We start from the raw sequence: 25,970 nt of genomic DNA on the forward strand, positions 1-25,970 counted from the left end.
CAAATTCTGTGTTTTCAGTTTAATTTGTTCTGGGTTCGGTTTTAATGGTTGCATTTCTGTTATCCAAAAGCATGTCTAGTTAGGTGAATTTATGAAACTCATATAATTGAACAATATATTAAGTTTTTCAAAAATAAAATTGAGTGCTCTATGAAATCCTTTTTTTTATTACGTGATTTCTGTATTCCATTTTAATGATTTAATTGAATTTTCAAAATCACTAATTCTACATTCTACTGTTCAGTTAAACTGTACTTTTATTTTACTTGGTAGTTGTTAAGAGCTTTTAGTTTGTGTATCTGACATGAGTTTTCTCAAATGAAACGGTGATACTGGGGAAGTGACTCTCTGAGCAGCTCTGGAGAGGACGTTCATGCAAGTTCAGACGGCAGACGAGCGTCACGTGTGCTCGAGTTTGTGGAATAGTGTTATTGGAATTTCTAACTTCGATACAATACTTGAAAAATATTGTGGGGAAAAAATGCCATATATACTGCCATAAAGATGTTGTAATAGTAATAGTACCTATCCATTTAAAGTCTTGGCAATATTTTTTTATGCTTCAAAAATGACTCATCGTAACTGTCACCGTTTTCTGTGTTATGTTCTGTTTAGGGATGGGCGATAGTACTTAGTTTATTTTCAGTACAATACCGATACGTTAAAATCGATACTGATGATGTCTCCAAACAGAACTTTTAACTGATTACTGATAGTAAAATGGGTAATAATACCCACTTAAGATTATATTTGAAAGCCGTTTTAGCATTCAATAAACCTTAATTACAAATTATTAGATTGTTTTTGTGAGAAAAGAGCTGATGCTGCGATGTACAGCGGTTGGACAATGAAACTGAAACACCTGGTTTTACTACACAATAATTTGTTAGAATGGTGAGGGCCTCATTTTGCATCCAAATACAGCACCAATTGACAGATAGAAGTCCTTCACAGTGACCAGAGGGATTATGAGCCGTTCCTCTTCCAGAACAGTGTCCAGGTCACTATATGATGCTGGTGGACTCGCTCCTCCAAAACACCTCAATAATATTCAGATCTGGTGACTGTCAGACCATGGGAGATGTTCAACGTCACTTTCATCTTCATCAAACCCTTTTGTCACAAGTCTTGCTGTGTGTGTTGGTGCATGATCATGAGCATCAGGTGCTCATGATCCTCCAGAAGGGTTTGGTTGTCCTCGGCAGTGTCGTGTCCATCAAATACAATCAGGATTGTCATGATATTGGAGCTCAAACCATCACTGATCCACCCGTGCTTCACTCTGAAGATTGGCCGCCAGGCATATAGATGTGAAACCTCCAACATTGGCCAGTGTTTCAGTTTCATTGTCCATCCCCTGTATATTATGACCTTTGTAAGTCACTTTGGATAAAAGCGTCAGCTAAATGAATAAATGTAAATGTAAATGGACCTTGGAAGCATGGAAACTTATTGTATGAGACCTCCAAAACAAAATGAAGAGCCTTTAAAACAAGGGCAGATATGTGCAAGCCTTGGGAGTAAAAGTGTAATCGCCAAATAGAATTGCGCAATAATGACTTTTAAATGTATTCCCTCCATCTGGTTGGACAAACACACCCCCACCTCAAATTTAAGCATTTGATAAATGTATTTTGAAATGCTACTTTCTGTAATACACATCACTTTTTTAATAGAAGTTGTTATAGCCCCTCTCCTCTCCTGTTTTTGCAGCCCTTGAGTTTGTCGTCTATGTTGCGGCGTTTCTCTGCTCTTCTGTGGTTGGAGGAGCTGGAGGCTGAGAGGGAGCTCCGAGAGTTCAGCCTCATCGGCGCCATCCTCAGGAAGGGAGCGGTAAACTTACACCTGGAGGTGCCAGGACTCACCGAGGGCCGGCCAAACCTCTTCATTGGTGAGGATGTTCTCTAGTAATCTGCACCTTTTAATCGTTAGCATGTATACGTTTAGGGAACAAAGATTCAGCTAAGAATGAATTGGAAAGCATAAGAAGTGTCATAAAATAGCCCCAATAAATCAAGCACCGCATTCCAAGACTAGAGAAATACTGAAAAATACCCAAAATATATTAAAGTTGCAGTATACAATTTTGTGTTCAAAATAATAATTTTGTCTTATCCTGAATCACTTTGCTACACCTATAATAAGTGTTTATTTTGGGACTATTTTAGACCGGTCCAGTGCCCACGTGACTCGTCATAGACTTAAACCGAGAGAAGTAGATCCGGCTACAATGTTGTTCCACAAGATGCATGCAAATGGAAAATAGCAAATGTTGCATCTAATTATGTATTATTGTTTTGTTTGGTGTACAGAAGACTAAATTTGTTTAATCCTCTAGGTGATAAAGTGGTTCTGAAGAAACCCTGTAGTGGAGGAATTGTTCTTGAGTATATGTCTTACATCACAGAGGTATCTTGACGATTTCTATTCTTAAAGGATTAGTTCACTTTTAAAAAAACTTTTGCTGATAATTTACTCACCCCCATGTCATCCAAGATGTCCATGTCTTTCTTTCCTCAGTCGAAAAGAAATTAAGGTTTTTGATGAAAACATTCCAGGATTTTTCTCCTTATAATGTACTTTAATGGGAACCGGATGGTTCAAGGTCCAAAAGACAGTTAATAACAGTTTCAGATGCAGCTTCAAATGTCTTTAAACGACACCAGACGATGAATAAGGGTCTTATTATGCGAAACGATCGGTTATTTCAAAACTTATTCCAAAAATGTAACTTTTCTAAGGACAAATGCTAGCCTTGTAATATATTGTGAGGCGCGTTTGTAACGTCACGTAATACGTAATTACGTTCAAAAGGTCACGGGCGACGTAGCCGGAAGTACAGAATCAAAATCGTCCGACATCGTTGTTTTACCTTTTAATTCCTTTTTTGTAAACGGCGTTTGAGTTAGATTGCACGTTCAACCTATGCGTTCAACTTGTAAACACTCTGATTCTGTATTTCTGGCTACGTCGCCCGTGACCTTTTGAACGTAATACGTGACGTTGCAAACTCGCCTCACAGAATGGAGAAAGGCTAGCATTTGTCCTTAGAAAAGTTACATTTTTGGAATAAGTTTTGAAATAACCGATCATTTCGCATGATAAGACCCTTATTCATCGTCTGATGTCGTTTAAAGACATTTGAAGCTGCATCTGAAACTGTTATTAACTGTCGTTTGGACATCGGTTGGACCTGGTTCCCATGGAAGTCCATTATAAGGAGAAAAATCCCGGAATGTTTTCATCAAATTTCTTTTCGACTGAGGAAAGAAAGACATGGACATCTTGGATGACATGGGGGTGAGTAAATTATCAGCAAAAGTTTTTTCAAAAGTGAACTAATCCTTTAATGTTCAGATTATTCTTTCCTTGTAGGTCTGCAACGAATGACTGTTCATCTCATTTATTAATCTGTTATGCTTTTGAGCGTAACCCTAACTTCAAACAACTTGAGTCATGCACTTATTCTGTGGCTTGTGTCATTCTACAAACACTAGTTTTGCAATATAACAATGTTATATGTCACATCCATATAGAATGTGTTGTTCTTTTGGTCATTTGACATTTGTCTGTGTTGGCACTCCCAGATCTCAGAAGATGACGTGAGTTTACGTGTGAATGCTGATTTCCAGCACAGTTACCTCGGAGAACCTCTGGACGTGGTGTTCACCTTCAACAGGTGCTGCCGGCTCGCTCCACCTTCACAGTGCTGACATCTCATGTAAAGAGTCTCACACCAATTTCCTGTTTTCTCCAGGGTGACCACGAGGAGGTGCCATTGTGCTTTGGAGCAGGTCAAACATTTTGGCGACAACAGTAAGAACCACATTGTGCCATATCATATATAAATATATATATATATATATATATATATATATATATATATATATATATATTTGTGATATCATATTGCTTGGAGGAATAGCTCTCTGTTGCAAATGTTTTTTTTTCACCATTTGGCAAATTATAAGACGCTCACATACTTTTTAAAAAAAAAAAAGTGTTTAAATAAGAGTTTTCCAACATCTTAATTTTTCGTTTTAGGACAATCTTTGAAGAATGTGTTGGTCATCACATAAAAAAATAAAACATTTAAATATGATATTATATTTAAAGTGATAGATGATGTTAGTTTTAAAGTGCTGGAAAAAGATGTGTAGGCTACTTGTACGCATTTGACTATTTCTGTCACATGATCATATTTATGGTTAGAGTTAAGTTACTACATTAGCCTTAATCCATGGTGAATGTTGCTGATTTGTGGACTGAAAGCTTTCTATACGTTTTTCTCCTGGTTTCCACGTCAGCACTGTTTGATATCTTACATCTATGGTATATAACAGAACTATGCGCCGAATCGGAATGTTTCTCACTGGATCTCGTAGTGATGATGTTATTAAAGAGCTTCTATCATAGCATTTGAAATGTGCCAATTTTTGTTTTGGGAGTTCCCAAAAACAGTTTAACGTGCATGCAAGGATAAAAAACATTTTATTTGTCTTATAATATGCAATTATTACCTGATTTGCTCAACGACTCCCTAACGATTTGTTCAACGATTTATTTTCCCAAACACCTCCTTTGAGTGACACGAATCTGCGGCGATTGGTCAAATAACCCAGTCAGTTGTTATTGGTAACCGTAGGCAGAGATTGTCGGAAACAGAACGCCATCACCATTAATGGATTATAGCTTGTCAAGTGTTGTATACAGTGTATGAACAAATGTGTTAGAAAAAGTGCACTTTCCACACGGTCCCTTACTCGCATCTCCGTACAGGAGCGAGCTTTCCCGGCAAAACTCGCATTGCGGCGGCTTTTGAAGGGCAGTGCTTATTATATAGAGCGAAGTCATATTTGGAGTCGTTTAGGAGGTAATTGCCATTTTTTTTCAGTGAATGTCTGGGGAATATCAAAAACAAAACTAACTTTACCCCACTTAGAAGCTGTGCGGAGTGTACACAACACGCACAACACAATATAACTATATTGTGCATGCTACAGAAAACATAACACCAAAGATTGTGATTCGGAGGAGGACGAACCTGATCCATATACACTGGATACTGAGCCCTCCTTCGGGAACAACCGGCTTGTAAATCCACATTTGAATTCATTTATGTTTTTGAATGATTCGTCATTAAAATGATAAGAACACAAGGTTTGGGCTATACTGTTGTGGTATCGTTGCAAATATGAACTCTAACCACAGATTCTTCACATGCTCGTCCCTGGTAAATGGAAACAAGTGGCTGAACTATCTTTGCAATGTAGAACACACCATCTTCTCGACATGATGCTATTCGGGTGAAGTATTTGAATATGTTCTATAGACTCCAAGTTTACACTCCCGTCTGCGTGCGCAGTAACTGGGCGCGGTCAATATGCCAATGTTTCGTATCTATGTCACTACGAAACAGCTGATGACTCGTTTCAAAAACAATTCATTTCATAGACTCAGAGTCGACTCTCACTTTTGAAAGACAATAACTTTATATACGGTGCACTTTCAGATATAAATCTTTGCAGGATGTTTTCATTCCCTTAGAGCTATATTCCACCAGTGGTGGAATGTAACGAAGTACAAATACTTTGTTACTTTACTTAAATACATTTTTCACGTATCTTTACTTTAGTTAAGTAGAATAAACAGTGCATACTTTTTACTTTTACTTCGTTACATTTTGCAGCAATTATTATACTTTCTACTCCACTACATTTCTACAACTTCTGTTACATTTTCATTACATTTTCTGATCAGTTTTTCCCCTGCCAAAAAGTAATCTGACCGTCCGTTCGTTGCACGTTTGTCTCACCAGTGACGTTTGGTTGCCTCGCACCAAACGTTTGGTTGGTCTCGCACGCAGTATGTTTATCGTGCAATTTATACGCGAAAATTTGTTTTTACATGCATAGGAAACACACCGTGTGTAATACGTTTGGTTAGGATTATGGCAAGCCAAGAGGTTCAGAATTACACCATAAATTAATCGTGTTTACTACCAAACATAGTTATTAACATACAGTAAGGATAAGCATGGCCTTTACTGCCTAATTGCAAGCTTGTTTCAGAAATGGTGAAAACTATTTTTTTTCCATCATTTTTGAACATCATTATAGGAGTATTAGGTTGAATGAGTTAGAATTAAATGTTTTATTAATCATTAGAAAATAGTCATTAAGAGAATCAATTATTATGCAAGTACTTTTAATGCTTTTATGCTTTTACTTTTAATGCTAAAGTACATTTAAAATCAGGTACTTTTTACTTAAGTATGGTTGTCATTGTGTTACTTCTACTTTTACTAAAGTAAATATTTATCTGGTTATTTGTACTTTTACTTAAGTACTGAGATTCAGTACTTCCACCACCACTGTGTTCCACACAGTGTTGGGTGTAACTAATTACTAAGTAATTAGTTACTGTAATTGAATTACTTTTCCATTGAAAATGTAAAGTAAGGGATTACTCTTCATTTATCTGTAATTTAATTACAGTTACTTCTGATGTAATTGAGGTAAATGTGTATAGATCAATCCGATCTCACAGCGATTCGTATGCATTTTATGAGGTGTCTAAATATTACGACCGCACTCGTACAAATTCGTATGTGAATTCGTACGTAATTATTGTAAAATATGTATGAAAAAAGTGTGAAATGTCATGAGGTCAGACATAAAACAATAGTGGGTTTAACATCAAAATGTACTGTCTGGTGTTAAAAAGTATGTTTTTATAATGTAACCTTCTCCACCTTGGTCAGTTTAATGATAATTCATGCAATTTTATAGTATTTATTTGAAAGAATTAAAACAGATTCACGTCTATTCTTGTATTATTCAGCTGGTTGAGATTGAAATGGGATTTTGAAAGTAATTAGTAATTAAAAGTAATTAAATACTTTTTAGAGAGAGTAATTCGTACAGTAATCTAATTACATTGTTGAAGAAGTAATTAGTAACTAGTAATTAATTACTTTTTTAGAGTAACTTACCCAACACTGGTTCCACACTACATGAACAGTCATTCACTATATGAACAGAACATTTTCAAAAATCCATGATAGGGGCTCTTTAATTCTGAGGCGAATTCAAAGTATTTTCCTGGATCTCCTAGTAACAGTGTCGCGTGATTGAGATCGGCCTGTGACTGGCAAGTTCGGGGCTTTATTTTACTGTCTGTGGTTCGGGACACTGCTCCATAGATATACATAAGAAAGGCTATACGCTGCTCTGTCTGTTATTGGTCCAAACTAATAAACGGTCCGGATGGAAAATTCATACACGTTAAAAAGCATTAAATTGAATTTGAAGATACCTGCACAAATACCCGATAACTTTTGGGGTCACGGTTCGAAATTCAAGTTCGGTACATTTAGAAACGAGTCCGGTACACACAGAAAGCAGCAGTTGCTTTAGTTTACGGGGTTACCGGGATAACCGCTGCATTTCTATTTTAATATCTGTTGTTCTACTGTATATTAATATGGTTCCATCAGCGCCACCTGCTGTCAGAGAGAGTGTTTTTATTCAGCAAGTCTCCTTCACTCGTTCCGCCATACGTTGCTCATGCGTGTTGGGCTTGTTTACACAAGACTGCGTGTGCCTCTTTGACAAAGCATACTGTTCATCACATATTAATATGCATTTTTTTCAAGAATTAATAATACAGCGTTTTAATCAACACAGAAAAAGGGTCACCGACCTGCACGTTAACGGGTTTTAAAAAATCATGGTGGTTTTGTTCTGGATGAATCCGGGTCTTACTGTTTATTTCTACCATTTAAAAATATAAAGTGGATGAATATTTGAGTTGTTTTGTATGGAGAAACAATAGTTTACTTTTGGTGTTGCTTTGTCTTGGTTGAGTTTTGTTTCCCAGTATCCTCACACAGCAGCCGCCCCTGTGGAATGGAGAGTGGGGTCCACAGGAAGAGGAAGAGCATCTCCCAGAAGAGGTCAAAGTTCATTTATTCATCTTAGTTATGATGACAAGACCTAAACACTTGGAGTCAGTAATAAATGATAATTTGCGATTACTAATTTATTATTTTTAAATGATTACCATGCTCTGATTATGTCATCAGGAGAATGGCTCAACCCAAACAATCAATGGCTCATCGTCACTGACAGCGGAGATGGTGTCTGTGGCCACACAAACTAAAACAGGTATCTCAGAAAATAATTTATTTTCATCACTTTTAACTGTGCACCACTTTCAGGGACCAAGTGCTTTACTACGGCAGCTAGTCCAAAAATGCGCAGTTATTTGGCAGTTGGGTCTGTTGGAGGTCGGATCACGTTCTCACCACAAACAAACCGCTCCAGAGGTCGTTTGAAAGCGAGGAGGTCTCGGTCCACTTTTGGTGCGCATCCGAGTGCGATTGCTGCCTTCACACCTACCTAAATGAACCGCACCAAGGGGGAAAACGAACTCTAGTGCGATTCAAAAGCACCCTAAATCGCACAGTTGAAGCAGAGCTACGAACCGACTGCCCTAAACTCAGTGTTTTTCCCTCACTGCACGAAAACAGAAGTTTAACTATTTCATCTTTAATGTAGCAAGAAAGAAAACGAAAAAATGGAGATCTTTAAGTTCTGTACAGTAGCTAGCTAACTATCTACAAATTACTGTTCCTTACCTCCACTTTGTGTTGTAAATCATATATATCATTTTAATTTTATTTAATTAATTTATTTTTGTACACTTTGATCTTCACCAGATATAGTGCTGATACGTAGGGCTAGGTATCGTAACAAAATGTTCGATACGATACCTTGACTTAGATACCCTTTCCTGAACGATACCTTTTTCTATACCAATTTTATGTAACCAGTTTTAACAATATAATATTACCTAATTTTTTTTTTTTTTTCAGTTTGTTGACTTTTTCACACTCATATTTTGAGTAAGTAAAAAAGCACCAATGCTAAAGTTGTCTGTTTCCTAATCATTTAACAACATGTATTCTTTACTTCAGTGAGCTCATTGTTTCTGCCTTATCTTAATGCATTGTTTAACAATGAAACTGAAAGAAAATGAATTGAAATGCATTACTGTCACCTCTGATAACAGATCACTCTAAATTATACTTTAGAAACATGCATTTTCTGCAAAGCAGCTTTGAAATGATATTTATTGTGAAAAATGCTATACAATTAAATGTGAATTAAATTAAATATAGGCTACTGGGGGGCGGGATTTATGCCCCGCGCTGCACACACATGAAGCTTGCTGCAAAGCACTGGCAAAAGTAGCCTAATAATGCTGCATGCTTATTGTTTGACTGACGTTGACGAGATTAACCACTTGGGTACCGAAATTTGGACATATTTCGATACTCGGTAGTACCAAGGCAATTCGGTTGGTACCTAAAAAGTACTGAATTCGGTACCTGGCCGTACTGATACGTCATAGTCAGCATGTCCTGGAGGTGCCTGACAAGTTTGAAGACAGTGCCACTCAGCGCTCACCTTTCTGAAGTGCCCTGTGCTATGTTAGCTTAGCATACTAGTCAATCTTGTTTCTATTGTGGCTGCTTGCATCCATATTTGCTTTGGAATTTGTCATTCTGTGTTTTCAGACAAATCTGTGTTATTTCAGATTTGACATTGTCTGCAAAACGCATCCCAAACCCTGGCCAGTTCTTCAACGTTCAGCTGAATTCTGCCCAGAAAGAGGCCATTAAACGGATTCTGAGTGGAGAATGTCGACCCACGCCCTACATCTTATTTGGGCCTCCTGGCACAGGCAAAACCATTACACTCATAGAAGCTATTCTGCAGGTAGTTACTACAGAGTGTGTGCATGTGGCTGGAAATGTGCGAGGCAGAGCAGATTCTTTCAAAACAAATGCTATTAACAAATGTTTAAGGATTGCATAATGTTTAAGTGTGCTCTAGTGGTGTTTTGGCACCACTATTTGGCATTTTTTGCTGAAGCAGGACTTTTATTTTGAAAGTACATGGACGACCAGATGCCCAAGGGGGTGTTAAATTATTAGAATATTAAACAGAATGGGCTCTATGCACGGCGGTATTTCCGGTGAAGGATTAAGGATGCTCAATAACTTCCGCCGATCATAGAGTCCAATGCAATACAGAGAATTTATATTGAATTTTATACTCCATGGTTATAATAAAGAAACAATACTCACAAAAACAGATAAAACAGACACCCCTCGTTGTGTTTATGCTTCTTTTTAAAATTATATTAAATAAACATAACTATATATAAAATTACATCTAAACGAATGTACGTTTCGTTTCAAAGTCGGGAGGACAGTAAATTTTGAAGACTCTGCCATAATCCCGTTTTCCTCGGTTTTCCTCCGCTTTAATCTCCACAACCGGAAATGGACGAGCATCCTTGCGTCAAATGCGGAACTTATGCGTGCATATAGCCCATTGGCTTCCAATAATTGGTAATAGAAAGGCAAACACTTTAATACTTTCTCATATACTGTCGGCATTCAGCAAATACGCATTCATGTAAATCACTAGTTTGCAAAATTTTTTTACTAAACAAGTATATTTCTCTTTATTATAACATTAAAGGAATAGTTCACTTCAAAATTAAAATTCTGTCATTTACGATATTTAGAAATCGGTATCTAGACAAATTTCTACAAAAATTCATACAGGTTTGAAACAACTTGAGGGATGAGTAAATGATGACAGCTTTATTTTAAAGCAATAGTTCACTTCAAAATGAAAATTGAGTCAGAACAGTTTTTTAAAAGCCACAGTTTACTAACGCAAGTCATAACTTGCTGCTTTATTTGAACATGTCGGCCAAGATTACATGTTTTGTTTTCTCACATCAAACCACAATAATGTCCATAATCATTATGTGGACGAGTAGTTAATTGCAATGCAATCCGTGCAAGTTGTCAAAAGACAAAACATCACAACAACAAACATCCTGCAATAGTGAACTCTTAATAAAAGGGCAAGCTTTGCAATTGGTTGGGTTGGATGTAAATAATTAATCACTGAATTTCTAATCTCTCAGCACTGTTTGTAGTATGAAACGTACATTTTGTGGTGCCGTCAAGCAATTAAAATATTTAATCGCATTAATGTCATAGTTAACTCGCGATTAATCGCACTTTATTCTACTCTATTACTCATTACTCTATTCTAAATGCCCCTTGATTTCTTTTAGTCCCATTACTTTTTTTTAATGCTCCTATCAACATGGAAAAGTGGATTGGCCTGCATTGTGCACATTTTTTTTTTTATTGAAAACGATATTGGTATATACTGGTGTGATATGTGCTAATGATTTTATTTGGTGCATTAACACGTTTGACGTGAATTCAATGGAAACATTTGGCAACTTTTTAAAAGTAAACTTTCCATTGAGAATCTTATTGGCATCCGTTTCGGCGTCTCGCGCTCACCATCCACACAAAACCTAACTACTATTTGGCCGGCTCAAGCCCAAACAAGCATGTGTGGCGTGCCTGTTGTGGTGTTGTAGTTTTTCTAATATTACTAGTTGTTGCAACAGCATGTGGGGAAAAAAAACTGCAAAGTTTGCTAGGCCAAAAGGATTGTTCATTTAGGAAATGAATGCCGTTTAAATGGGTTTGTGTTAACGCTGTTAACACATTTATCTGACAGCACTAGTATTTTGTTGACAGTTTATCCTGAATTAGTCTTGAAGTCAGTGTGTGTGTGCGTGCAGGTGCATCACCGCATCCCTTGCAGCCGTGTGCTTGTGTGCACCCCGTCCAACAGCGCCGCGGACCTCGTCTGCATGCGCCTGCACCAGAGCGGACACCTGAGCACGGCCAGCTTGGCTCGTGTTAACGCCACCTGCAGGCAAGAAGAGGTGCGTCTGTTGTTTAGATGCCTTTCTCTTGCTGTTCTCTCCCATCTTGGCTATTCTACACTGATTCTGACTCTTGGACTAAATAAATCACTTTTATTCCAGGACCTTCTGGCCTTTACAGACTTGGGTTAGTGAAGCTTTTACATTATTGTGATGATATTTTGTGCTCTACAGTCTATGCCAGAGGAGTTGCGTCAGTACGCAAGAGCTGGAGAAGATATCCGACATGCCAGTTTTCATCGAATTGTTGTCTGCACTTGTTCCAGTGCTGGAATGTTCTACCAAATTGGTCTACGGTAAGACACTGACATTTAAGGACCTTTATTGCATAACCTGTGCACTGCATGGCTCTGTTCTTAAATATACTTCAGAAATGATTGTGCATTGTGCTTTTTGACACTTAAACCACTCTTACATGGTTTGGTTCACAAATGAGAATGCTGTCATCATTCACTTCGGCTGTGAATGTGGCGACCGACGTGTGAATATGGCACATGTGCATTACAAATCTTCATCGCTTTTAAACAAAATCTTAATCGGACTGCAAAATTTATATGGGGTTTACATAAACAGAACTTTCAGAATCCAAAATCAGATTGGATTCATTCGGATTGATGTAAATTGTTGCATGTTAACTATGGCTGCGTGATTTATCATTTTAGCATGGATATCATGGTGTGCACGTCCGCTACAGTCACACAGCAGGATCCGGCCAGGATAAACATCACAAGTGGTTTTAAACCATTCGGGCACAAGAAGCTTGAACGGACACAAACATGATGTTAAAATGCCCGTCTCGACGAGTATTCTGTTAAACAGTCGCTTATGGCTTGCGTGAACATCAACAATTTAGAAAGGAAAACAGAAATATGTATCATTATATTGGATCTGTGCATTTGGTCTTAAAGTCATTCATGTTAATCAAAACACAACATTTTTGATGAGGATCGCTTTTGTAGCTCAGATTAAAATGTTTTGTAGATTAATTATACTTAATTTATTCAGTTAAGACCATCAAATGTAAAGTAACCCTGCATAATGTCTGTACCTAAATACACTTAAATTTACATGAAAAACATAAAGCGCCGTTTATTTCATTTGTATCTTTATTATATTGTATTTATCTAGGCAATTTCTTCATTATTTTCTATGCAGATTCACTCCCCAACAAAATTCCCCCAATCAACTTTTCAAGTCATCCAGTGAAATTGTTTTCATATCGCAATAAATATTGCAGAAAAACAAAATATTGAAATGCCCTAATGTAAACAAATCTAATGGGGTCCAACATTTTCATCCTCCGAAAACGACAAAGATAACGTAAAAGTAATCCATATGACCGATGAATAGTTTGTATACGGAGTGAAATATAAGGGTTATTCACTCTCAAATTAATATGGCCAAACATCATTAGTTCTTGCACAATGGCATCTTGTCACATGCCATGCAAAGAACCAGTGAGGATTGATGTTAATGATGTTGCATTTGTGTACGTGTGCTTTTTTAGGGTTGGACATTTTACCCATGTGTTTGTGGATGAGGCTGGTCAGGCCACTGAACCCGAGACTCTGATCCCTCTGAGTTTGCTGTCTGAGGCGAGTGGGCAGGTAAGACTTGACGATGTTTGTGTTGACCCTTTGGAACTATATTGATCTTTATTATTCAGTTGTTTATTAGCCTAAATCCTCTGACTTTTACTCATCTTTGTTTCATAGATTGTGCTTGCTGGTGATCCAAAGCAACTGGGGCCAGTGGTGAAGTCGAGACTTGCTGCTGTGTTTGGACTGGGGGTTTCTCTTCTCGAGAGGCTGATGGAAAATCCGCTCTACAGCTGCAGCGAGAGAGGCTACAATCCCCTGCTGGTCAGGAGATATCACACATGATTACTGTTTGTTTGTGTGATGTAAAGCAATATTCTGAGTTAAATGCAGGTTCAACTTTATTGACAGGATGTGTGACGTGCTGTCAGTTACTACACAAAATAATTTGACCTACAGAAATTCAAATGTTTGAAACATACACTATATTGCCAAATGTTTTGGGACGTCTGCCTTTACATGCACATGAACTTTAATGAAATCCCGCTCTTAATCTGAAGGGTTTGATATGGAGTTGTCCCACCCTTTGCAGCCATAACAGCTTCAACTCTTCTGGGAAGGCTTTCCACAAGGTTTAGGAGTGTGTTTATGGGAATTTTTGACCATTTGTTAGGTGAGCACACACTGATGTTGGGCTAGAAGCTCGCAGTGTCCGCTCTAATTCTTCCTAAAGCTGTTCTATTGGGTTGAGGTCAGGACTATGCACAGGCCAGTCAAGTTCCTCCACAACTCGCGCAGTTATGTTGGAACCAGACGGAACCGGCCCCAAACTGTTCCCACAAAGTTGGGAGCATGAAATTGTGGCTTACAAATGGCTTATTTATTGATAACTCTGCATATTAAACTGAGATATAAGAAGGTAACATTGGGTACAAATGTACGTCACCTTTTAATTATTATTTTTTTTTAATTAGGCATATAAATGGTCCATACTTAAGAGTAATTTCAGTATTGAAATAAGGACCATGTCGCCTTATCAATTGGCAGATTCTTGCCCTCCAGCAGCTCCGTCAAGAACCTTTACTGACACATCATGATTTGAAATCAATAAAAACATTTAAAGGGTTAGTTCACCCTAAAATGTAAATTCTGTCATTAATTACTCTCCCTCATGTCGTTCCAAACCCGCAAGACATTCATCTTCACAAATGAAAAACTTTGATGAAATCTGAGATCGTTCTGTCCCTCCATTGACAGGTACACAGTTACCACTTTGATGCTTGTTAAACTAATCTATATGAATTGAAGGAGTAGTTCACTTAAAAAAAAAAAAAAAACTTTTGCTGATAATTTACTCACCCCCATGTCATCCAAGATGTCCACGTCTTTCTTTCTTCAGTCGAAAAGAAATTAAGTTTTTTGATGAAAACATTCCAGGATTTTTCTCCATATAATGGACTTCAATGGGAACCAAATGGTTCAAGGTCCAAAAGACAGTTTCAGTGCAGCTTCAAAGGGCTTTAAACGACTCCAGTTGATGAATAAGGGTCTTATCTAGGACCCTTTGTGTTATGACTCGAAAAAAAAAGATTTGTTCATTTTGATGAACGAGTTTGAACAGGAGAGTCACGAACGTTCATCACAAAACAGAGCAAGGCGAGCATTTGTGCTTATAAAAATTAAACTTTTTAAATGGCCAATCGTTTCGCATGATAAGACCCTTATTCATTGTCTGGTGTCGTTTAAAGCCCTTTGAAGCTGCACTGAAACTGTCTTTTGGACCTTGAACCGTTTGGTTCCCAATGAAGTCCATTATATGGAGAAAAATCCTGGAATGTTTTCATCAAAAACCTTAATTACTTTTCGACTGAAGAAAGAAAGACATGGACATCTTGGATGACTAGGGGGAGTAAATTATCAGCAAAATTTTTTTCAAAAGTGAACTACTGCTTTAAGCAGGTTAGTCCAAATTTTCTGGAGTGACTCGATCGCTTTATATGGTGAACAGATTGAATTTAGGATTGTAGTATTTACTTCAAATGAGTAATGCTACGAGAATGGATGAAGCAGTAAACGGGTGGCTCTGTTCAGATCCTGTGATGGGGAACCACTTCCTAGGCTCTCCACCACAAAACCCCCTTGTTGAATATAGAAAATTCTTGTTGCTTTGTAGGTGACCAAGCTTGTCTATAACTATCGCTCCCACGAGGCTCTGCTGGAGTTGCCTTCACGACTCTTCTACGCGGGCGAGCTGTGTGTGCGCTCTCAGAGAGCTGTGGTGGATGCTCTCTGCCACTGGAACAAACTTCCAACTAAAGGCTTCCCCTTTATTTTTCATGGAGTTCGGGTAAGTGAAGACTCAAATGTCCCTTCTCAGGCCCTGCATGCGTTTTTGTCTGCTGTAAATGTTGACCGTGTTTTGAAGGGCACTGAGATGAGGGAGGGCAGTAATCCATCATGGTTTAATCCCGCGGAGGCAGTGCAGGTCATGATGTACTGTTGCCAGCTAGCAAAGAGACTCTACAACCCCATACCAGCTACAGACATTGGTGTCATCGCGCCCTATAAAAAGCAGGTGAGTGTCTGTACTGCAGATGGACCGTTTTCTCGCCATCTGGCCACGATTTTTGTTTGTCATCAATGCAATGCGTTATTAGTATTTGCAACCTCCCCCTCCTTTTTTTTACGAGGTTTGAAATGCATAGCCCCATGACGGAAAATAGATTTTAAAAGAAACCTCATCACTTCAAGTTGACTTTACACCAGGGCCAATTTTTACTTTACAGACTTGTTGTAATTATTGTGTGGGGAACCGAGATGGGATCCATTTTTCAGATACAGAAGCCGCTTGATGTTGACCAGTGTAAATGTGCCGTGTCCTGATTGGCTGAAGATCAGATCTGCCTGATGTGATACCAAGTGTAAACACGGCCTGTAATTGCTCTGTAACACATCACACACTCAAGGACAGATTAAAAAAACAAAGCGTAACTGTATTATTGATATTTATATATGCATTCTGTGAGAGCGGAGCGTTGATTTAGCGGCTTTACTTCCTGCTTACTACTGCGCTGGTCTGGTCCTGAGATTTCAGCCCATATCGGTACACTGGCGGCTTCAGTTTTCACCAATGGAAGAGAGCGAAGAGGCATCGTCCATTGTTTTTTACCGTCTATGAGACTTCAATCTTCCTTAGCCAAAGAAGTTTCGCCTTGTGGGTTGGGTCGGCCTCTAGTTTCTGCCTATTGGTGAGCTGTGAATATGAAATTACCATATTTAGACTAGCTATCATGACGCTATGAGCTTTCTAACGATTCCAAACACGCACTGTTTTCAAAAGCGACCCCGGAGATATATGTTTGAAAAATGCTTTTTTTTACAAAGGTAGAGGAAAACAGACGTAAAAACACAAACTGTCTAAAAATTAACATTTTAATCTAAACTTTTGTCCTTTTTATGGTTTCACTGTTAAAGGAGACAAAGCAAAGTATACCAAATTCTGAAAATCGACCGGTATGCACAAAAATGACTTTTTTGCCTGCCGTCTCGCGTTAACGCCGCCTTCACACTGGCAGTTGAAATCAGCTCCGTAATACGCAATACGTTCCCAACGGACGTCGTACTACACAGTGAAAAGCGTCGGACACGGACACTTACACCCTTCAGAACGCAATTCTCGCGCATGCGTCGTGGAAATCTAAGGAAGTCTCGTTCTGGCCTACAAGGAAGAAAAGAAATAGTCGAATAAACTCGTTATTTTTGTTTGTTTTTTCGCACAAAAAGTATTCGCGTCGCTTGATAAACATATAGTTGAGCCACGGTAGTCACTTGGGATATTTAAACATTTTCTTCATTGACTTTCTGGGCCGTCAAGAGCCAGTCCCTTAGGAGCCAATGTGGTAGTTATACAGCTCTCAAATTTAATAAAAAATATCTTCATTTGTGTTCCGAAGATGAACGAAGGTCTTACGGGGTTGGTACAGCATGGGGGTGAGTAATTAATGACTTAATTTTCATTTTTGGGTGAACTAACCCTTTAAAGTTTGATTCTGTCAGTTCTGTATGATAGGCTTGCCGCGATAGACGGTGTTGACGGTGTTACCGGTTTTAAGCCCCATCACCGGTGACATCACTTTCCCACCGTGACACCGCGATGTCTTGACTTTTTTTTTTAAAGTATTCGTTTTTGCTAAAATATTTATTTGAATTAATTAAAAATAATAATTTTCAATTATTTAGTTCTAAAGAGAGCATTATAATTAAAAATGAACTGCGCAACGCGTGCCGTCACGTCACAGATCAGCAAGCATCAGGATTCCATTTAGCACGTGTGGAGACGAGAACGAGTCAAATTACAGAAAAGCAAGATAATGGCGGAAGATTTGGTGTCAAAACGCAATGCAAAAGCGCCTGTTTGGCAATATTTTGGCCAATATATATTAATGTTAATAAATGCCAATTTATAGTGTTTTACTTTTTTTTTAGAGTGCTGTCATTTATGTAGGCTAAGGTCCTTTTTAAAGTTTTTATTTTATATTCGTCTCTTTTTATTTGGTTTTATCTTATTTAAACTTTGTTTAATTTATTTAGGCCTATTTTGTTTTCTTATTCGTTAATAAACGTTTTATTTTTTTTGGGCCCACAGTTTGCCGATTTTCACTTTTTTCAGCCTATGCATGGGGTTATTTTTATTCGTTCGTTATGCTAATAAAAGTTCTGTCTATATTTTATTCGTTTATTATTCTAATAAAAGTGCTGTCTAAATAAAAGTTTATTGTCAGCGAGTTGTTTTTTTTTTTTGTTTTTTTTTTTGTCCATTACAGCAATTGACGCTGAATTGCAATTGACGCTTATTTCGAAAGTGAAAGTATGTCATTTATGTAGGCTAAGGTCCGTTTTTATTTTATATTCGTCTCTTTTTAATTGGTTTTATCTCATTTAAACTTTGTGTAATTTATTTAGGCCTATTTTATTTTCTTATTCGTTAATAAACGTTTTATGGTTCTTATTTGTTTGGGCCCACATTTTGCCGATTTTCACTTTTTTCAGCCTATGCATGGGGTTATTTTTATTCGTTCGTTATGCTAATAAAAGTCTATAAATAAAAGTTTTATTATCAGCGAGTTGTTTTTTTTGTCCATTCAAGCAATTGACGCTTATTTCGAAAGTGAAAGTATAACGCGCACGCATTTAAAAGCTATTTAATCCCCCCGCCCTGCCCTCCACGGTGACACCGGGATTACCGGTGTTGTCACACGTCGATTAACCGGTGGGAAATTTTCCTCACCGCGGCAACCCTACTGTATGATCTCTCTGATGATACGTTGACATGTCAGGTCGGCTAAAATATGTGATATAGTGGTCAATAGTTCAATGTCTACCTTCAATTTAATTGTATTAACTGCCCTTATAAACGTTAGAAAGTCATGAAAATAAAAAATGACATGACAACTTACCGTTATAAAATCATAATTTATTTTATTAAAAGTTAATAATTCAGGTTTGTTTATCAGTACCATAGCAACGCTCAACTTCCGCTGGAATTGTCGGATAGGAACCGTCCGTAGCTTTTCGCACGAGTTCAAATTTTTGAACGCATTCGGATGACCAACGGACACGATTTTCTTCACACCGCACTCGGTCGGACCCGTTTCGGACCCATTCGCATGCGGCCTGCGAATCTCCATAGGAAATGAATGACTTCCGGTCGTTTCGCAGCCGCATCGGAGCTGATTTCAACTGCCAGTGTGAAGGCGGCGTAAGGGTTGTGATGGATTCCATCAGTTTAGCTGGAGGATTACAGCTCATTCCACCAGAAAGAAGCAGAAAAGGTGAAGGTTCTGAAATGTGACTTCCTGTTTCTTCACAACAAGCCATTGAGTCGTTTGTTTAGTGACTGTAACTGACAGGAGAGGGCATGCCAAGAGTGCATGAAGTAGGGTGGTGTCATTTCATTGACAGTCCTAAAAGCAAGTGTCAAAGCCTCATATTTGATTCTGGCCACAACTGGGAAACAGAGAAGTGAGATTAGGAGGGGTGTGACATTGGTTTTCTTAGGCTGATTGAAGACCAGACATGCTGCTGTATTCTGGGTCGTCGGCAGAGGCTTAGACCATTGCAGTAGTCTAGTCTTGAAATGACCTGGGGCCTCATGTATAAAACTTTGCGTAGATTTCATCCTTAAAGTGTGCGTACGCACATAAGGCAGAATTTGCGTACGCACAAAAGTTTTCAGATTTATAAAACCGTTCGTACGCCAGAACCTGCGCAGAATTCACTTTATAAATCCCAGTCAGCGGGAGATTATGCGCACGTGCGTCTCCTCCCCGAAATAACCATATATGGAGATTACAACGCCTAGTTTAAATATGCATATCCTCATCTGCATATCATTTGCATATGATTATTCATCCACGTGATACCAAGTTTAACGGTACAAGACGTTAGGAAAATATGAAATGCGGATGTGCCGTCACATTACTACAAACATTTTTTTTTAGTAGCCTATCCTTGCCTTGTTTTTGAATGAATAAATTAAATAGTGTTAAATACATTTCAGAGAAAGTTTTTCTCAATCTTTTCCACTGGCCAAATAGTAATTGATTTATATTTTAATGGAAAGAGATAGACATGGTTGTGCATTATTTGCACGAAACAGTTTTCTCAGACAATCTCTAGTTAAAACATTAAAACACAGCATGCCTGAAGAAAAGTGTTCAAAAGCAATGCATCCACAACAAATAGGTATATTTCTATTTATTGAATATATATATATATATATATATATATATATATATATATATACTGTATCTATTGTAACTTCTCAGTAATGATTGCATGTAGAGTTTAACTCCATTAATGAGAATGGCATTTTTAATCTAAATGTTTATATCAGAAGTAAAACATAGTTTAAACCATTTTCTTATTTATTTAAACTGTTATTGTGAATATGGACTGTATTTATGATTTGGACTCATAATGAAGATTTACGGTTTTACTCCATCTGCCGTTAGATTATAGGCTATATTATATGTGCGTCAGTTAGTTTCACCAAATGGCCCAACGCGCGTGCTGGCACGGTCATTTAAGAAGGGATGGATGTTTGCTTCAAGTGATGATAGGTTTGTGAAATTATATTTGTATTATCTTTCTGTAGATGTATAATTTTCTTTAGATTCTCTGTCTAATAGTAAGCAAAAAGACATTTGACTCCAGCTCACCATCGGTGTCGCCAAAACCCATAATCTTCGAAAAGACTGCGTACGCACGGTCAAGCGCATCCTTACGGTGCGCACTTATTTACGCCAAGTTTATTTTTTATAAATCCCGATGTGCGCGTGGAAAAATGCGTACGCATATTTCTATCCCCATTTTGTGCGTACGCAACATTTATACATGAGCTTTGACTAGGAACATACTCTGACAAGAAGGGTTTGATTTTCCTGATGTTGTAAAACGCAAAGCTACACAAGTGTTGGTGAATTATGGGTGCTAAAGCTGAACTGGTCATCAAAAACAACCCACAGGTTCCTGGTTGTCCTGGTTTGTATTGGTGTAGTAGACTCCAATTGAACAGTGATATTGTGGTCAACTGATGGGTTTTGCAAGGAGTATAAGGAATTCCGTCTTTGCAAGGTTGAGCTGGAGATTACACTCTATCCAAGGAGAAGAATGAAGAGGTACGAGTTGAGACCGTGGGATCATCAGGTTGAAATGACAGATAATAGAACTAAGCCTTAGATGTTTGTTCCCAATGTCAATAGAGAAAAGAAGAGGACCCAGCACTGAACCTTGAGGCACGGCATTAATTAGCTTCTTCTCCATGAAACCCTGAAAGATCTGCCTGTAAAGTTAGACAGAAACCACCAAAGTACCGTGCCTTTGATGCCAAAGTCAGAATAGCTGGATTGGAGGATTTGGTTGTTTACGGTGTCGAATATCTGCTGAGAGGTGTAGTAGAATAAGGACCGATGATTTGGAGTTTGCTTTTGTGCTGTTAATTTTGCCAAAATTTGTGTAGTCTGAAACGATGAAGTGTTAGAATGTAACGACTAGATGCTTAGCAACTGACAACCAATCAAATACCTGATATTCATGTGCTTTGGACAGTCATGGAAACGTGCTATATATAAACAGTTGTTTAAAGTCCCTGTAAAGTCAAAATGAAGTATGTGTTCTGAGTTTATTAGCCACCAAGCCAAATTTGAATGAGGAAAAAAAGCCGCCAAATAAATAAAATAAGCTATCAAATTCTAAAAAAAATTAGCAGTATTCTCTGCTTTCAGTCCGCTGCCTGCGCTGAAATCATGCCCACTTGCGGGAAAGCTGCTGATGGTGATAGTAGGTGAAACCGCTTTCAGGACGGGAGGATGAAGACCGAGGCAAGAGATGGTCGGATCGGCCCCATTCACCAGTAACAGCCGATTATCAGTGAATCCCATTTGTCTCTGACGAAAGTTTTTAAAATGATCCCGTGTATAATGACTACAGAGGCGGGTTTTGGCGGTGATTCTGAGCTCTCAATCAAAGTGGCTCTTGACAAAATTATTCCACCTCTTCTTGATATGATCACTTTTCGGAAATTAATAAGGGACACCAATCTGTTGTGTATGTTGATGGCATCCAGATAGTACATATTTCTGTGACGTAGGCATAGCTAGCTAGCAAACTGTAGGCTGTAGTAGCCTACTGACAGTAACTCGAGATTGAGAGGCAAACTGATGTGAATATGCTATTGTTAGGGGAGGGGCCAGCCTCAGTGGCGTCACTGCGTCATCAAGTAGGGGTGTGTCCAGGAGCTCAGGGGCTCCAGTGCGTCATCGAGCCCTGTTTTAACCCCGGCCAAAAAATCTGGAACACCGCAGTGGTGAAAAACTGAAACTTCACGATTCAGTACTTTACAGTTCAGTCTTTGTAATATGTTATAGCAATACATTTCTTACATTTAAAATGTTTTTATTTTATTTTTTATTGCCTTTACAGGGAATGTCACATGGTGATGGAAAACTTACTGATTTGAGTTGTTTCATTCTTACCTTTCATAATATTAGTCAAAAAAATTGGTAGTACAGTTGGCAATATACAGTACATACTGTACAAGGATGTGCAGTGTTAAGGTTTTTATGTAAACGATGTCATTGACTGGACAAACAAACTATGCGAACTGATATAGCAAATATGCAAATATGATTGCTAACCCAGGGTTTAGGAATGTACAGTGACGTCAGATTATGAATACCCAGGATTAACGTGAAACCCAGGATCACCCAGATATTGTGTGTGTATGTGTTGTCAGGTGGAGAAGATCCGTGTGCTGCTCCACAAGGTGGGTCTGGGAGATGTGAAGGTGGGCTCAGTGGAAGAGTTTCAGGGCCAGGAGTTCCTCATCATGATCGTGTCAACGGTAAGAAGCCCTTCCTGGCCGGGTACTTTGGATTCAGTACTTTTCCACAATTCACTTATTTCCAGAGACCTACTTTATCTAATTTGGGAGTAAGTGAGGCCATTTTGTAGGCTTTCATATCCACTGTAACATGTAATGCCATTTTTTAACAACCAGACTGACAAACAAAATCGGAGTAAAACAAGAACCATAATAAAGATGTTTTATTTTTATTTTTTATTGTACACGTTACCATACTGCTCAGGGTTTGCACACAAACTCAAAACCATCCTAATAAATATGCTGAAAATGGACATCTACTGTATTAAAATGAATGTTTGACGTGGTCTAGTAAATGATTTAACTCACAGGTATCCACAAGTTTCCTACGCCCCATGAGGCCTTGCGTCAAAAGTGGGCGCGAATTCCGGTTTGAAGTAATCAAAGCACGATTTGACATGCTTGACACTCGTTCATTCAACAGTTGACAGTCATTCAAGTTATAGCGATCCAAACTAGCTAACGATATGGGAACACAACCTCAACCAAATTAAAAAGGGTGAAATAACAGTACCTTTACACTCCGCAGTAGTTGATTATTGATTATTAATAATGTTATTATAATACTCCCACTCATGAAGGCATGGTGACAGACAGTTGTGTGAGCTGACAAACAATTAAAATAAAAAATACACACTTAGTCATTGTGCTTTGGAGTTTATTCAAAATTATAAATGAATGTGTTTCTTGAATACATTAACTGGCACATTTGGTATTCTGTCAACACAGGCTTTGATCCTGAGTTTAGGTGTAACATCAGTAGCGAACAGCCAAACACATGCTGATAGAGAGCTGATAGAGAATATTAAGATTTTAAACAAATGTACACAGGAAGATTCGTCTTCTTTTGGGAGGTGATGGAAACTACAGTCGTTGGCAGAATCACTCTGATTTCGTTTTCAGCTTATATTCAAAACAATCACGTTTAAGCCACTGAATTAGTTTAGTCCGGTTATACAACCGCGAACAGCACGTTGTCCCTGAGCTCCGTAACGACATCTCTCATAAAGATTTGCGTCTTTAAATGGTAAAATAATTCTCCGAAAAACAGCTAGCCTCTTCGCTAACCAACACACAAAATACCATTGGAATGCTACTTCCGCCGCCTCACTTTCACCCACTTTATTTTTTACAGGAGCGCCCCTCGGAAACTTGTGGATAAGTGAGTGGTGTTAAAGAAACTTTCTTCTTTCTTCTAAGATAGACTTTTTTTTTAACTGTAGGTCCGGTCCAATGAGTCCTTGGTGAATGATGAACTGAAAAACGTGCTGGGATTTCTCTCCAACCCAAAGCGTTTCAATGTTGCCATTACACGAGCCAAAGCTCTCCTCATTGTTATCGGAAACCCACACATTTTAATCAAGGTGAGATTTAAAGCCCGGTATACTTGCAGTAACTGAATGTCTTTTGTATGGATATGCGAAACAAATCCAATGAGGGGAGACACTCTAAACTTTCCCTGTCAACTCAGTATAGAGTGGTGCAGGAATTACGACAATTTGTTGGCCAATCGTCAGTTAGCATTTAGTGTTACACTGGTTCCCTCAACAAAAACCCAATTGGATTTTCCCATAGGCTTTTGGATTATCGCCAAAAACCAGCTCTGTGATCAACAAAAGTTTATGATTCTTACACGTTTTGTCCATCAATATAATTATTAGGGATGTCCCGATCCGATACTCAGGATCGGTATCTGCTCTGATACTGCAATTTTTACCGGATCGGGTATCGATCAGACGAGGCCGATCCAAATCCGACGTGCTGTGTGCTGTAACTCCACGTGGCTTCAAGCACATCATTCTCCGCTCGGGATGCGCATAAGCGCTTTGTGTCGCACTGTATTGGAGCCTTTCATATCATAATGCAGTGACGCAATGACATTATTAATTGCCTTTTTTGTTCTGCCCTATCTATCATATATTGCTGCCTCATTAAATGTGTATAGCTGTGCAATACACTTAAAACGTGTCTCGATTTTAGAGTAGCCTTGGCTATATCTAAAATAATTATCTTTTTGATTTTTGTTATCTTGTTTTTCAGGAATGTATTTTACAACAATACAAATAGCAATGTGTATTATTCACTAATCTAGTTTATAATTAGCCTGGCTGCGCCCTCCTACGCACTTCCGCTCAATTTCATTTTACTTCTGTACTACGTCTGGGACCGCTCCATATCCTTAGGTTTCCAGAAATCATTTTTTTGTAGGACCAATCAGCGAATAGAGGGAGTGGCTGAGAACGATGACGTTGATGTAAGCGCGTCAGTTTCAGTTCAGTAATGGCAGCGGAGAAAGACGTGAGAAAAGCTATTCGGTCGGTTGTTGGAAAAGAAACTGCCGAATATACAGAATTTAAAGCCGGATTGTTATCGTCTAACCTCTTGTTGCACAACTGAGGACCAAGTGAAGGAGGCAGAAAGTTTGGAAGTTTGTGCTGGGCAGTTCGTGCACGATGACCGTGACATTTTGGACGGACGGTTTATTAGCCTGGTGTTCAGCCCCGAGTCCTGGCTGCTAAACTATGGTTGAAGATCCGCTCAGGAGTCATATGTCAGTCGCTCATATTCCCAACTGTATATTTACTGATTCTTGTGATGAATAGAACATTTTGAGCCCCTTTGTGCACTCGTGCAGGAGGTTGGTGTGTCAGTTTTACATGTTGTAAATCATACAAATTGGTTGTGATTTAAAAAAAAATAATGGTCATAAATAAAAATGTGAAAAACCATACTTTGAAGATATTTGATTTTCAGTTTTAGATGGCAATGGTTGATTTGTTTTACTAAAAAAACTAAATGCCATATAAAAATGTACAAACACATACTTTGAAGACCAAAATTAAGGTAATTAAGAAACAATAAGATGTAATATGAAAAATTGTTGTTTATTACACATCTGCAGATAGAGACAGACTGATCATTCACTGTAGCAGCTAATGTTACACCATTTGTGGCAGATCAGAAAACGACCACAGCGGCGTATTTGTAATGATTAGACACAGCTTCCACCGTTGGATGTATATATCACTGTCCTTCGTGTCAAATATACATTTCGAATTAATAATTGTTCCTAGATTAACAAAACCTGCGGCGCTCGTAACATAATCCTCTTCGGCGCGTGACATACGTCACTCACGACACCCCGTTAGCGA

The 25,970-nt window shown here is 38.3% G+C and overlaps 1 protein-coding gene across 1 annotated transcript in view; it reads left to right on the forward strand.

Annotated features, from left to right (window-relative positions):
- Positions 1-25,970, forward strand: part of mov10l1 (Mov10 like RNA helicase 1) — a 60,638-nt gene that overhangs the window by 30,603 nt on the left and 4,065 nt on the right. The window contains exons 10-24 of the mRNA XM_039665782.2: positions 1,714-1,891; positions 2,339-2,409; positions 3,588-3,679; positions 3,758-3,816; positions 7,869-7,957; positions 8,087-8,168; positions 9,604-9,785; positions 11,692-11,838; positions 12,013-12,134; positions 13,346-13,445; positions 13,554-13,700; positions 15,550-15,723; positions 15,802-15,951; positions 22,672-22,779; positions 24,042-24,182. Of these exons, the coding sequence (XP_039521716.2) occupies positions 1,714-1,891; positions 2,339-2,409; positions 3,588-3,679; positions 3,758-3,816; positions 7,869-7,957; positions 8,087-8,168; positions 9,604-9,785; positions 11,692-11,838; positions 12,013-12,134; positions 13,346-13,445; positions 13,554-13,700; positions 15,550-15,723; positions 15,802-15,951; positions 22,672-22,779; positions 24,042-24,182 (1,842 nt within the window). The remainder of the gene's footprint in view (positions 1-1,713; positions 1,892-2,338; positions 2,410-3,587; positions 3,680-3,757; positions 3,817-7,868; positions 7,958-8,086; positions 8,169-9,603; positions 9,786-11,691; positions 11,839-12,012; positions 12,135-13,345; positions 13,446-13,553; positions 13,701-15,549; positions 15,724-15,801; positions 15,952-22,671; positions 22,780-24,041; positions 24,183-25,970) is intronic.

The sequence above is a fragment of the Pimephales promelas genome, chromosome 5 (assembly GCF_988280905.1).
Source record: "Pimephales promelas chromosome 5, fPimPro1.hap1.1, whole genome shotgun sequence".
In the NCBI taxonomy this organism is placed as follows: Eukaryota; Metazoa; Chordata; class Actinopteri; order Cypriniformes; family Leuciscidae; genus Pimephales; species Pimephales promelas.